The sequence below is a fragment of the Sciurus carolinensis genome, chromosome 5 (assembly GCF_902686445.1).
Source record: "Sciurus carolinensis chromosome 5, mSciCar1.2, whole genome shotgun sequence".
In the NCBI taxonomy this organism is placed as follows: Eukaryota; Metazoa; Chordata; class Mammalia; order Rodentia; family Sciuridae; genus Sciurus; species Sciurus carolinensis.
The window spans coordinates 149,541,092-149,554,921 of record NC_062217.1 but is presented as its reverse complement, the minus strand read 5'-3'; the positions used below and the strand labels follow the sequence as shown (position 1 = coordinate 149,554,921).

Below are 13,830 nucleotides of genomic sequence, written 5' to 3'. Positions count from 1 at the left end.
AGACTCCTTCAGAATCCCCAGAAGAGATCGTCCAATGTTTGCTATCCTCCTGAAGGTTGCATCCTGCCCTGCTCCCTTCCTCTCAGCAGATAGCACCCTTATCTCCTGCAATCCCTCGTGGACTCCATAAACTCATGACCCTCCCCTTCCTAGCAGGGTTCTCTGGTTCCTCCCCACCTTATGCTTCTACCCCATTCTTTGAGGCCTCATTCCACAAGTCCCTCACATCCACTCTCAACAGCATCCCTTCATCCTCCTGTTTCCTGTCTTCTGCCTCTGCCATAGGCTAGCCCACAGAGCCCTTAGCTTAAAAGAACTGGCTCTGGAGCTCACCAGCTCACTGACACACCATCTCCTGTCCCCTCCCTTTCAAAAGAATTGCTTACACTCTCCTTCTATTTTCTTGGGGTTTAGCTCCATACCCCATCTCCCACAGCTCTCCCTGTACCTCAGAAAGCACAGTTCTTCGAGGTCACCAGGTGCCCCATATGCACCAGATTCAGTGGACTTTCCCTCAGTCATAGAAGGTCAACAACAACAAAAAGTTCAATTTGGTTTATTCATGAAACAGTTATCCTTCTGTGTGTCAAAGTCCTGGTTGTCTTTTTATTTTTTTTAACTTAAATGTGGAAGAAAAATTCTTACTTTCTTTCTTTCCTATACAATGCATACTCTATTCTGCACTTTTTTTAAACTTAAAAATATAATCTTGTAATATCTGTTTCCTTCCAGAGCTAATTTAATCATTCTTGTAGGTTTCCATCATCTCCTGAATGAACCATGGAGGTGGTGTCTACGGGCTTCCCTGCACTCAAAGTCTCTCCTTGTATCCCACTTCTTGCATTATGGACTGAGCACTCCTCCAAAACTGCAGACTTATGAAACCACTTTCTCTTGCTCAAAAAATTTCCATAGCTCTCATTGCCTGTTGGAGGAAATATGTGTGTGTGTGTATGTATATAATATGTGTGTCTATATTATATATTCCTATTAAATATACGCAATCTTTATTATATAAACATCCCAACGTCTTTAACAGGGCTTTCATGCTCTCAGAACTGTTTAGGTCAACATTTTTTTGGTTGCAAGTGTTGAATACCCAACACATTTGCTTAAGCCAAAAAAAAAAAGGAGAAAATATTGGTTTCTAACCCTAGAAAACCCCAAAGTAGGCCTTGCTTCAGACCTAACTGGCTCCAGAGGCCTAATGATAGCACCAGAGCTCTTTCTCTCTATTCTCAGCTTGGCTTGGCTCCTAGTGTGACTCCACTGGCAGGAAGGCACTCTTCATCTGGTGGAGGGGAGCTTTTAGGGGTCTGAAGTCCTCATATTGCAGCTTTCAGTCCAAAGGAAGAGACCCTCACCCTTCTAGGACCGAATAACACTTCTGAGAGAGTTCCCATTGTTTTTAATGTTAAGTCTATAGGCTATAGGCAGGGACATGGGGTCATCATTGGTCAGATAGGGGCCAGGGGCCCACATGCATGGTTAGGAGCTGACGAGGCACTGATTGACAATCCCCAAGAACTATATAGGATGGTGGAGGTGCAGTTTCCCAATGGAAAAAGGGATGCACCCCTGCCTGATGCCCCCCATGGGAACTATGGCTGCTGCTTTGTGTTGTAAGGAATAGAGAGTCATTCAGGTCATGATGTGAGTTACTCAAGGAGTTTGGTGCTCACAAATCTCAAACCGCTGCACTGCAGGAGGAGCAGGAAGAGCATCTGCCCTCAGAAACCTCCTCATAGCAACTCAGTTACTGCCTCTGTGGGTCTCCCTCCCCCTTCACATGGCTGAGGGCTCCCACCATCTCTCCTCTCTGCTCTGTGTTCCTCCCCATTGCCTCAAGCCTCCTGATTACTCCTGGTTTCTTCTCCCTCACCATCTCATTTGCTTATTGCCTGTTATATATCTGTTGAACAGTTACTTTGTGCCAAGCACTGTGACAGACATTAGAGCACACAGCAGTTACAGAGCAAATAAAAACCTCCCCTCATGGAACGCACACTCTAATGGGAGAGGATGGGAGATAAACAAATGAAACAAGCAATCTGTAAGGTGCTGGTAGACTGTATGGAGAAGCAGGAGAAGGTGATGGAGTGTGGTGGGGGATTGTGCTGGTCAGGGAAGGCCTCTCTGATGGGTAACATTGGAATGAAGACCTAAAGGGAATGAAGGAGCAAGTCACGGTGATGCCCAGGGAAAGAGTTTGTTAGGCAAAAGTCAAATTAAGTGTAAATGTCTTCCAAAAGTACTTGCTTGGTGTGACTAAAGAATAGCCCAGTGCTCCCTTTGGCAGCACATATACTAAAATTGAAACAATACAGAGAAGATCAGCATGGCCTCTGCACAAGGATGAAATGCAAATTTGGGAAGAGTTCCATATTTTAAAAAATAATGAAATAAAAGAATAGCCCAGAAGCCCGAAGGCTCAGAGAACAGGAGAACAGTGAGCCTGAGGAGGAAATGGGAGATGGGGGAATTGTCACAGGGATGGCAGTATGTGAATAGCAGAACATGTAGAAACTGGTAGATCAATCTTAGGATTTGACCTTGAATTTGAAGGAGATGGGAAACCGCTGGAGAGTTCTGAGCAGAGGAGGGGCAGGATCTGCTGTACATTTTGGAGGGTCACTCTGACTGCTGGAGGAAAGAGAAGATTGAGTTAGGATCAAGGCAAGTAGATCAACTTTTTTTTTTTTTTGGTTTGCAGGGAGTTGGAAGTGGCCATATTTGGGATCTATTTTAAAGAACTGTTTGTAGAACTGTCTGGTTTTGCTGATGAATCAGAAGTGGGATGAAAAAAAACAAGAAGTCTGGGAAAATTTGGGTTTGGGACTTGAGCATTTGGTAGAATGGAGCTAGCCTTTACAGACATGAAGAAAAATAGGGGGTCTACCCAGGGCCTCCCTGGGGCTTTGCCTCTCCTGAGGAATGGCCTCATTCTCTCCCATACTTCCTAGTTCTGCTTCCTGAGAGAATGGATTGGTTCAATGTAGATTTGTGCACAAGTCCAATTCTGTACCAGTAACAGAATCACATATACAAATATGCGGTCTGCACGGGCAGGAAATGACTATGGGTGGAGAAGTTTCCTTAACGTAGTTAGGTGAGTGGCAGATGCCATCTTGACTTTCTTACCACAATGTTCTAGCTACCAACTACTTTTATTCTTCACCTGCCACCTTACCTGCCCCCAGTCTTTCCCCAGGCACATTTTATCTGGTACATCTCTATGCCTTCATGTCTTTGATCTTGCTGTTCTCTCAAGATGGGACACATATTTTCATCTAACTGTCATACTTAGTGTACCTCAGCTAGGAACTCTGCGGGTATGAGGTGGGGACAGGATTAGCAGAATCAAAAAGAATTCTGGGGAAAGCAAAACAAAGTTGGAGAACAGACCCTGTTAGTATTTAGGGTAAGCGAAAAGGCTGCAGGTGGACAAGCAACTGTCAAGGACTCCAGAGTATGTTTTGGGGCCCTGGGTCTGATTTCAAGCTGAAAGCACAAAGACTTCTGTACAGAGGCAACTACTGTAAATAGTGTGACCCTCATTGTCTATTTTGGTAAGAGGGAGACCAGAAGTGGAACAGAAGATGAGAGATTTTCTTGGGGGGCGGGGGGGACTCACAAAGTAGTTTTGGCTCCAGGTTAGATGGATTGGGTAGGGCAGGGCTTCCTATCCAGGGAGACCTGGAGGCAAAGCCAGGCACTGGAGACCAGACGCCTGCTACATATGATGAAGGCAGTGTTCATTGAGTGACCTTGGCCCAATCCAGTGCCCTGGAACTTCCAGGAATTCTCCTGATGGACACCAAGCAATGGGAGTCCTGCTGGGGTTTTGTGAGCTGAGTTCTGAGGAGGCTCTCCAAAGTGGAGTGCATACCTTTCAGGGGTGCAAGATAATCCAACTGAGTGTGAGAAAAAGATATTAGAACCTCTATTTCTATTTTATTCTTTTGCTATTTTTATGTTTTATAAGATTCATAATGTTAATCTAGTACATTTATAGAATGTGTAAGTGAGTAAACATATATTGGAAAGACGTGATCAAAATTCTGTCAGACTCCACTTTGCAGAGACTGGTGGGAAGAGGGTGGAAGGTGGGTCTGTAATTTGCTGAGAGGGAGCATAAAAAAAGAGTCACAGATGAGGTGAGAGAAGGAAGAGGCTAAGTTCTGATTTGTTCTGCATATCCCCCTGAGGTGGCATGACATGGGTAAGGCTGGGCAAAGCAACTTGGGGAAAAAAAGGCTTCTACATCTTGGAGGGAAGTGTATGGGAGTCACTGCCCCAGGCAAAAGGGAAGGCAACTCCTGAGCCTGTCCAGTAGAGGCCCTGCTTACAGTCCATTTAACCTTGCAGTTCAGAGTTTCAAGAATCTTTCAAGTGGAAGGAGAGTGAGAGGGAAACTGCTGGGTAGGTTTCTTGGAGTGGAGAAAGAAAGTCTCCCAGGGTGGAGAGCAAGTGGAAGCTGGGGCCTCTGTGTTCTCAAGAGTGGGGGAGGGTAGATATGAGAGGTTGCTGAAGGGCCTCTAAGTAATCTCTGTTGCAGCAGGACAATCTTGGACAATTGTGACATCCTTTTCCCAAACAGGAATAGACACAAGGACAGACATACAAATTCGTCAACTGACACAAGAACAAAAAGAAGTCTAAAAAGACAGTCTCCTCCTACCGCACCCCCAGACTTATCCAGGGACACATAGGCCCACAGAACAAACAAAAAACTATTCACATGCAGGAAGACACCCACCCACCATCCACCCTTCAACCCGACACAGGCGTCTGCACAGGCTCTCAAGAACACACCCAGACTTCAGCACAGGACCACCGCTCCCAGTGGCTGCTCGCCAGGGCCTGAAACTCCGCAAGACACGGGGTCCCGTTAGCATGCTCCTGGGTTCTCCGCGCGGCTGGCGCTCTCTCGGTGTAGAAGTGAATGCAAAGAGAGGCAAGCAAATGTGGCCTCCGTGGTCTCCACGTAGACTACCGGGAGAGAATTGCGGCTGCGCCGCCGAAGCAATTGCGCCCGCTAGGGAGCTGAGGGAGGAGACAGCACCCAAGACTACCCCCGCCCCCATGCAGAGGGCCTCAGATGTAGCGTTCTGAGAGCCTGTACCATAGTTCTAGGTGCGGGGGACAGTGGCAGGACCACAGAGTTGGCCTGGTACCGATGCGCAACTCCCAAGTTATCTCTGGAGTTTGGGAAAGCGAACACTCCTTGACCCGAGGGCCAGGGTGGGTAGGGGAGCGCAGGCTTGTCCCGGTCGGCCTGCTCTCATCTGTCACCCAGTGGAGTCTCGGCCAATAGTTTGGATGGAGTCACAGTGAGAGAGGAGTTGGGAGGATCATTGAGAGGATTATTGGGGATCGACCTGTGCGAGGGGAGGCCGGTCCCAGAGACAGGGAGAGACAAACCTGGAGCCATGGGGAGTGACATACAAAATTTTATTATTATTATTATTATTATTATTATTATTATTATTATTTAGTTCTTATGTGCACAAAGAAAAAAAGAAAAAAAAGAAAACAAAGGGAAAAAGGAAGAAAAAGAAAAAAGAAAACGAACCGACGCACTGAAAGTGGTCAAGGAGACCAGAACCTTCGGGGGATCTTTCAAAGATTAGGCCTGGTCCTAGGTCCCGGGAGCTCCTGCCCGGCCAGCCTCACAAGGACTGGAATAGGCCGGACCTCGGAGCTGGGACCTGGGCGCCCTCGCCGTTCCGCTCGGACCACAGGAGCCTGGCTGGGCGCCGGCAATTCCCTTAAACTATTCTCTTTTCTCGCTTTCCTTTTCAAATAGAAAGGCTCCAAGGGGAGAGAGATCTGGGCGAGGACTCCAAGCCTTTTCGGATTTGTTCAAGGATTTTTATTTATTTATTTATTTTCACTTTTATTGACTTTTGTTTCTGTTATTTCGAGTCGTCACGATCCACGGGAGAGGAGACATGCAGGGCGCATCGCCGCTACTGAGAGAGCAACTACAGGGCGGGGCGGGGCGGGGCGGGGTGGCCCAGCCCAGCCCGGCCGGTCCGGCGCTTAGGGCCCGGCCGCCAGGGGCTGCCACCTCTGATCTAGCCAGCGAGGGCAGGGCGGCCGGGCAGGTCTGGGAGAGAGCCCAGGAGGGGCAGAGACAGAGACAAGCGAGGCAAAGAGGGACAGAGACAGAGACGGGGCAGAGAAGCAGAAAGGAAGATGGTGAAGAGAGGGGAGAGATGCAGGGGGGTTGAAAGCGAAAACACGGAATTACAGAGAAATAGCCAACAAAACAGGCGAGAGGAGTCCACGGGACCATGTTCGTCATTTTGCATAGAGATTTGTTTTCTTTCGTAATTTTTTTGTAACATAAAAAATGCCCCCCCAAGACGTGCTGTGCTTTAGTGGGCGTGTAGCTGTGTCCCCCCTCCCCCCAGCGAGCGGCGACTCTCACAGCACAGACAGCGGGGCGTATCTACAGGCAGGGCGGGTGACTGGAACTCTACCGGGCGGGACGGAGGGGGAGGGGTTATATACACAGGGGTCCGCCTTCACGCGACACACACCGTCTTTCTACAAAGCAGCAGCCTGTTGGTATTTTTGTTTTGTTCCTTTTTGCAAAGATCATGATATTAAATAATTGTAGACTTTTCGTTGTTCTGTTCAGTTCTTGTGGGGAAGGAGACTAGGGGTGCGGTGGGGAGTAGGCAGCCCCCACTTCCACCTCCGCCGCAGCTCGGACGTCGGCTCAGAACCGGCTCCTGCGGCCCGCAGATTGGGAGTCTGTGTCGGGGGCACCAAGAAACTGCTCGGGAAGGCCAGTGCCCGCTCCCGATGGAAACCGGTCCTGCGGCGGGTCGAGGAGAGCGTCCCATGGGGCGGCAAGTTAGGAACCAGGGACAGAAGGGTAATGAGGGATGGGCAAAGGACCCGCAGGAGGGGAAAATGGGAGGCCAGCAGATGGAAGTGACGCTGAGGTAGGGGCAAGGCGGGGCCGAGTTGAGTCACGTAGTCGGAGACGCCTAGGCCCTGGGGAACTAGGCAGTCCAGGTAGAGGAAGCGAAGAGCCAAGAGTCGGGCTCGGTTGGTGCAGGCCGCTGGGGCTGCATGCCTTGGGTCCCAGCCTTGGGAAGACTTGACGCCCCCAAGCGCCATCCCTTGATCCCCCTCACGCCCCCTTTTCCGCCTTCTAGGGCTAAGCACACCCAGAAGGCTGGGGGCAGTCCAGCTGGCTCAGAGGATAAGGAATTTTCCCCCAGGGTTCGGTAGGCCGTTTTTTCCTTCTTTTGCAGAAAATCGTTTTGTTCATTTTTTCCTTTGCCCAGCCCCTCCAGCCAAGCCTCCCGGCGACCAAACGTCCGAGGCAGGCTGCTCCGGGGCTGGGCCGCGCTGCAGTCCGCGCTGATTGTGTGTCACAGAAATTTATCCGGCGCGTGCGGTGGTGGGCCGGACCGGAGCCAGCGGAATGGCAGGCCTGCTCCGAGACCGCAGGGCGAAGCCCAAGCAAGCTGGGCCCGGCCCTCCTCAAGGCGCCGCGCAGTCCAGGCAGGCGGGGAGGGGAGGCGGGCGGGGTTGGGGGCGGCGGACCCGGGCCTGAGGGTCCCGCCCGCGGCTCCACTCGTCCTGTCCGGCCTTCGACGGGGTGACGTGAAGGGCTGCGGGGATCTTGGGATGGGGGTGGGGCTGGAATGGTGTCCGAGAGGCATCGCGTCGTGTCGGTCCTCCCTCCCTCCAGGGTGGGTGGTCAGACCGGGACGATGTGGAGGCCGAAGCTGTCGGCCTGAAGCTTGATGTGGTCCCCGCGGTAACTAGTGGCGGTCATAGGCAGCGGCAGCAGCGGCAGGGGCGGAGCCCCGGGGGGCGGCACTATAATAATAAGGGGAACCTGGAAGTTAACACAGGAGAAGAATGGGCTGGGTGAGAGGACAAACAGGAGAACAAAAAAGGAAAGAAAAGCAAAGCAAAGACCTCCCTGAGCTGGGGTCCAGCGGGATCAGGGCTGGGAGACCATGGCTGGGGCACGAAGCCACGAGGAAAGCTGCGTTCACCGGGCGGGATAGGTGACATCAGATTGCGGACCCTCCTGGGGATTCGAGGGTGACAGTGGCGCAGAGCCTTCTAGTGACCCGGGAGGGAGAGGGAGGAAGGGAAGAGGCAGGAGGCGCTGGCGTCCTTGAGGGATCCCCGGGCCTCAGTGCTGCACTAACGAGCCTAACCCCTTGGTAGCCAGGCACCCGGAGGTCGGGCTGCCGGGAGTGGGGCCCAAGACCCGAAGCAGCACTGCTGAGCTGGCGGGCGGGCAGGCGACGCGCAGAGCCGCCGGCCAGCCAGGTGGCGTACTCACTTAGTAAGGCAGGGTTGCTGAATCTCCAAGCCTCGTTGTAGGCGGTGTATTGGGGGTGGCTGTACGGGTTGCCGGAGAATTCGCTCCCTGCGGGAGGTCGGGGAGTGCGGATCAGACTCGCGCACGCCGGGGCTGACCCGACGAGCCCGGCCGGTGGATTTTGCCCTTCCACCCAGTTCTGAGCCGTAGGAGTGGCAGGAAAAGCAATGGCTGGTGCAGGCGGGACGATCCCCTGGGTCCGCGTGGGGCTAGTTCCGGGGAGGCGGGAAGTACCCACGCGCCTTGCACACAGTCGTGGAGCACCTGCCCACAGTGCGCTCCTGGGCTCCCCAGCCCAGGCGCTATGGGACATCCAGGAAAGGTTCGTTCTGGGCCTCGGGAGAGCCCACCCAGCTAACTTGGGGGTTAAGCGCTTTTAAAGTGGACACTCCGGTTCTAGGAGCCATAGCCCCACAGGTTAGAAGAGTCTGGGAGGGTGGTGAAGAAAGGCCACCGGGCACTTTATCCCAGCAAGTCCTAAGAAAGGCATCTCAGCATGGTGCCAATGCAAGGTGGTGTGTGTGTGTGTGTGTGTGTGTGTGTGTGTGTGTGTGTGTGTTCCTTTCCCTCATGAGGTTCTATACGCCGGCCAAGCAGCAGGGGAACGACACTGCAGGAAGCAGGTAGTCTGCCCACTGGTCCAAGAGCAGTAAGGGTAGGTCCCCGTGGGCTGGGAGTCATCGGAAGCTTCCTCCCTCCCTCAGGGGAAGAAAGGCCAGGCCTCCGGGTTTCCCCCTCGCCCTTTCTCCTGTGTGATGACCCCAGACTGTTTACAGTGATCCCTAGCCGCGGGTTAAGTAGAGGAGAAGGGGCCCCTCTCTGAGAGGGAGCTGGGGTGGGGGTGGGGGATGCAGCCACTGGAAAGCCTGTTTATTGACGAGGAGGGAAAGCATGCGTGCAGCAGGATAATGAGCTTCTGAGCTCAACTGTGACCAAGAGGAACTGAGCTATCTCCTTCCCCATCGCTAATGAAACAAGTGTAATTTCCTCATCAGCACTAGATTCTGTTTAACGACTCCCCCCTTGCCACCATGAGCTCTCTGCGGCTCCCCTCATCCCCACCTCCCTGCAGACTCCCACCCTCATCTCCCCACTCTTTCTTCACCCCACCTCTCCAAGACCTCCTCCAGCCTCCACCTGCTCTCTGCTGAGACCTTGCCCAAAAGAATTTCCTTTTCCCTAACAATGCTTTTACTTCCCCAAATCTAGGCAGGAATCCTTTCACCCACACTTCTGACTCCTGTCTGCCCCCTTTCTGTAACTCCCTGCAGTGATTTCCCTTTGCCTCACCCCCACCCTAAGCTCTGCAAACCCAGGGCTGCCCCTGAACTGCCAAGGCCAATCACCCTCTTCTATGCTCTCCCTCTCCCCCTACCAACAAGAGTTGAACTTCAGGGACAGGGCACACAGGAGGGTTGTTAGAGGCAGTGGACTGCAGGCCTGGGTGAGGATTTCTCTCTTTAAGGCAAGAGTTTTTTGATGTTTCTGCAGATAAGAACTTCTACTCTCTTTGGCTTCAAGCCCTACTCCCAATCTGGGGTAAGGGGTCCGAACAGTGTGACCTCCAGCTGCAGTTATCAGGCCCTAAATATGGCCTTTGCCTTCCTGATCCACATAACCCAATCTGATGCCTCAGGCAAGGGGTGGATCAGCCCTACAGGAGCACTGAGGGCCTGGGTTCTCTGAAGAACTGTGGTGGTACCTAGCTTGCCTCTCCAAAGCCAAAGTCTCTGGTTCCTGTCATAGCCTGTTCTCTGTTCCTCATAGGGACTAGCTCCCTCCTCCCTCTGGTTTGGGGTTGGTTCTCCTCATCGGTCTTCCCCTGTGGCTTGTTGTAGACCAGGGTGGCTTTGTCTGAATGACTGACATGCCCCTGGAAATGGTTCTTAGCTCTAAGTTTCCATGGAAACCAGGACAGGCTCTTCCAAGCAGTGTCAGCTGGCTGGGGTGGGCTGGGGCACTGAGGATGGAGCTGAGATTGAGTGCTCCTGGGGCACAGGCTTAGATAGGTGGGTGCTAGGGAGGGGCTGTGACATAAAGTGGGGTGCACACAAGGGGGAACACAAGGGTGTAAACTTTCTCCCTGGGTTGCTCATGAGGGAGGATGAGGTGCCAACTGCAGCCTCTAGGGAGAGAGTGGGACAGAATAACAGCTATTTGCAGGGAGGGGATATTAGGTCTCACCCCACCCCCAGTCTCAGACTACAGACCGCTCAGCAGCTCACCCACAATTTAGTTACCCCCACCTAGATGAGGCAGCTGCATTATTGTCACCTACCAGGCACCATTCCTGCCAGGGTGGAGGTGGGATAGCTTCCCTGGCCAGTGGGGGGCACGTGAGGGGGATAACCAGGCAGAGTGGTGCTCGCCATGTCACGACCTGGAAAAACACAAAGGGGAAGGGGTGAGGCCTGGAAGAGAGGGGCCTGCCTCTGCTTGTACCCAGGCACTCCAGGAACAAGCACTCCTGAAGAGGAAGGACCTCTGTGTAGACATGCACCTGAATGTGCAGGTACTGGAGTGCCTTTGAAGGGGTGTGTATCTGCAATCGGCCGTGTGTGAACCTCTGTCTGTGTAGCTCTTTGCGTCTTTCTCTGTCTGTGTGTCTGCCTTTTCCTGTGTCTCTGCATTCCAAACCCAGATGGAGATGGGAGGAGATGACCTGGTTTTACTCCTCCTTCTCTGCAAGATATTAAGTTGTGGTCTCTCCAGTAGCCAAATGGACTTCTATATCCCCTTCCTAACACTCCATCTTTCCCTCAGGCTTTGAGGACATCCCACTACAGGGACTGATGAATATTCCTTGTCTTTGCCAAATGGGGCTGCAGGTGCTGGGTCTGACAGGTATAGAGGGTCCAGGACCAGTCCGTGGGCTATATTACTGTTATTGTTTGTGACATTTAAATGAGAGAAAATTATCCCAATGTGGATCAAGAGCTTCGAGTCAACAGTGCTAGTGGATCTGATCAAGTTCCAGTGAGCAAAATCTGCTCCCCCACCAGCTGCTGGACTTCTTCCCTAGAAGCCCCTATTCGCTAGGGCCTGGAGAAAGGGAGGCAGGACTTTCCTTGCCAGTGGCCTGGATTGGAGATAAAGTGAGTCAACGTTAGGGAGACACCTCTGATCCACAGACAGTTCCCCTGGAACACGGCTGCATGGACTGACTTCCCTCTTCCATTACTGGGAAGGGAACACTGCACTCGTGGCAACTTAATGTGTTCCAATCATTGATGACAAAATTTGCCCTCTCCCCTCACCTATACTCCCACATGCCAGAATACTCTATTCTGTCCTGGGGTTCACGTGTCCCCTGCAGATTCTCCTTATCCTCACCATCCAGTGCCACTCATGCCTCTGTCCAGACCTGGGAAGGCAAGGTGTGGCTGGAGAAGGTCAGAACTACATGTACCTCTCTCAGTTCACTTTCTTTCCCTCAGCGGGGCCTTAGTTATCCTCCTTTCCATGGCTACTCCAAAGCATCTTTTTGGGAACTGGGAACGTGGTTCAGTGGGAGAGCATCTGCCTGACATGTGTGAGGCCCTAGGTTCAATCCCCAGTACCGCAGGGGGAAAAAAATTAAAGCAGAGCCAAAGCATGTTTCTTTGTTACTGTCCCCTTGAGGATAACCTCACACCCTGTGTTGCTGAAGTGCATGTTTTCTTGACAAAACTGAGTGATTCATCCTTCTCTTAAGAATAGACGTACAGCTCAGGTTTTTGAATTTCCAGTGTCCTACTAAAAAGTTTCATCTGCTGTCCCTCTGTTACCTCAAATCTAACAGGAATCAAGGCAGATTCATCTTCCCCCCACCAATCAATTCTACCAACCTTTTTATTTTTATTTATTTTTTCAATAATAGAAATTAAACCCAAGGGTGCTGTACATACCCAGCCCCTTTTCTTTTTCTTTGAGACTGGTCTTGTAAAGTTGACAAGGCAGGCCTTAAACTTACTTCAACCCTTTGGAAGATCATAAGATCAACAACTTTGTGGTTGTTGACACAGCCTTCTTCCTGCCTCTCTGTATGAAGTCAGATCCTGAGTGTGGTTGATTCTCCTTAGCCATAAGTGCTATATCTGCTCATATCCATTTCCTCTACCACTTTCAGAACTCAGCTAAGCGCCTGCTCTTGGTTTGTGCCTGCCCAATGACTTTCCTTTGTTTGTATTCCTTGTCTCTACATTCTTCTCCCTCCTGTCCACCCCACATGTGACTGCTTAGCTGGCCCCCGTGAAATGTTGCTTTCATCACACCACTACCCTTGTAAAAGCTACAGTTAGAATGGAACCTTTGCAGACTGTCAGAGTCTCCTGGGAACTCACTCCACCCAACTTTCTGAGCTCTGATTCTAACTCCCCTGTTTTAGTGGAACTGTTTTCACTGTGTGCTGTGAAACCTCTGTTCTTTTGCCATCACCTTTTCTTCTTCCTCACTCACAGTTCCCGCTTCTTCCAGCTTAAGCCTCAAAATTCCTACTCATGAAGGAAATTTTTCTCTTCATTGTTTACCATGTCATGACATTGTATAAATGCATCAGCCCTGTTGTTTCATATCCTGGTTTGTTTCTTCAAGTGGATCATAAGCAATCCAAGGGCAGGACTTGTCTTCTACTCCCTCCTACATAGTTGAGAACATGGTAAATACTCAATAAATAACTGTTTAGTTCTCTAATCCTCCATTGCACTTGTAGCCAATTCCTACTAGGTTATGATTGTTTTAAAATTATTTCATATATATTAATCTCCTACAAAGAGGTAAAGCTGGGCAAAATGTAAATGTCTGAACCTGTTTTTTCTTTAAAGACAATTTAAAAAATGGTTTACGAGTCTTTATAGGATGGTGAGAGATTTATAGTGAGAAACTCATCTGTTGTGACTCAGCTTTATCATGCAATAGAATGATATACCTAATATAACTAATATCTTACATTTCTTAAAACTCAAGAAGAGACAGAGCAGAACTGTCAAACAAGAGATTACTTGTGACTCCCAGGGAGGTAAAGGAATCTGTGTTTACTTTTGTTGTTGAGTTTTCTTTTATTGACTTTGATTGTCAATAAAAGTACACATCTCCTGACCATCTTTCAGTGGAGTGGACCTGAAGTGGACAATGACAGCAATATCTATCACTTTGTAGAGAGGTTAATAATATGGAACTTACTGGTCAAAAAAAGGCCTGAGATCAAGGAGAACTAGGGAAGATGTAGAGGTTTTGAAGCTAGGCAATCATAGGAACCAAATTCCTCCTGGCCCTGTGATATGAATCTTTACAAAGCTGCCAGGAAAAGGAGTATGCCTTTTTCTCAATAAACAGAAATTCAAATGTATCTGAGTTCTGGTTTTCAACTGCATGGTTCTCATAAACAGTTGCATATGAAATGCTCATAATCTAAGGTTTTGTCAGAAAATCTCCTCCTGAGCTTTAGGAGAGAGGAAGAAAGGCTGGGTGACTTGAAAACTGTCTCC

At 50.6% G+C, this 13,830-nt stretch overlaps 1 protein-coding gene and 1 non-coding gene across 23 annotated transcripts in view; one reads left to right on the top strand and one right to left on the bottom strand.

The window, feature by feature from the left end:
* Positions 1–2,283: 2,283 nt before the first annotated feature.
* LOC124986085 (U6 spliceosomal RNA) lies at positions 2,284–2,390 on the top strand. Its single transcript, XR_007108986.1, has one exon. It is a non-coding gene; the product is annotated as a U6 spliceosomal RNA (small nuclear RNA).
* Positions 2,391–6,642: 4,252 nt separating this feature from the next.
* The window catches only part of Pax2 (paired box 2), an 89,503-nt gene continuing 82,315 nt past the window's right edge, over positions 6,643–13,830 (bottom strand). For 16 of the 22 annotated variants that reach the window (XM_047552229.1, XM_047552231.1, XM_047552234.1 and 13 more), the window contains 3 exons: positions 10,644–10,745; positions 8,327–8,413; positions 6,643–7,848 (listed from right to left, as the gene is read on the bottom strand). In XM_047552229.1, coding sequence (XP_047408185.1) covers positions 7,727–7,848; positions 8,327–8,413; positions 10,644–10,745 — 311 coding nt within the window. In that variant the 3' untranslated portion in view covers positions 6,643–7,726. Of the gene's footprint in view, positions 7,868–8,326; positions 8,414–10,643; positions 10,746–13,830 lie in introns of all 22 variants that reach the window. The other 6 variants (XM_047552232.1, XM_047552233.1, XM_047552250.1 and 3 more) reach the window with 3 other exon arrangements.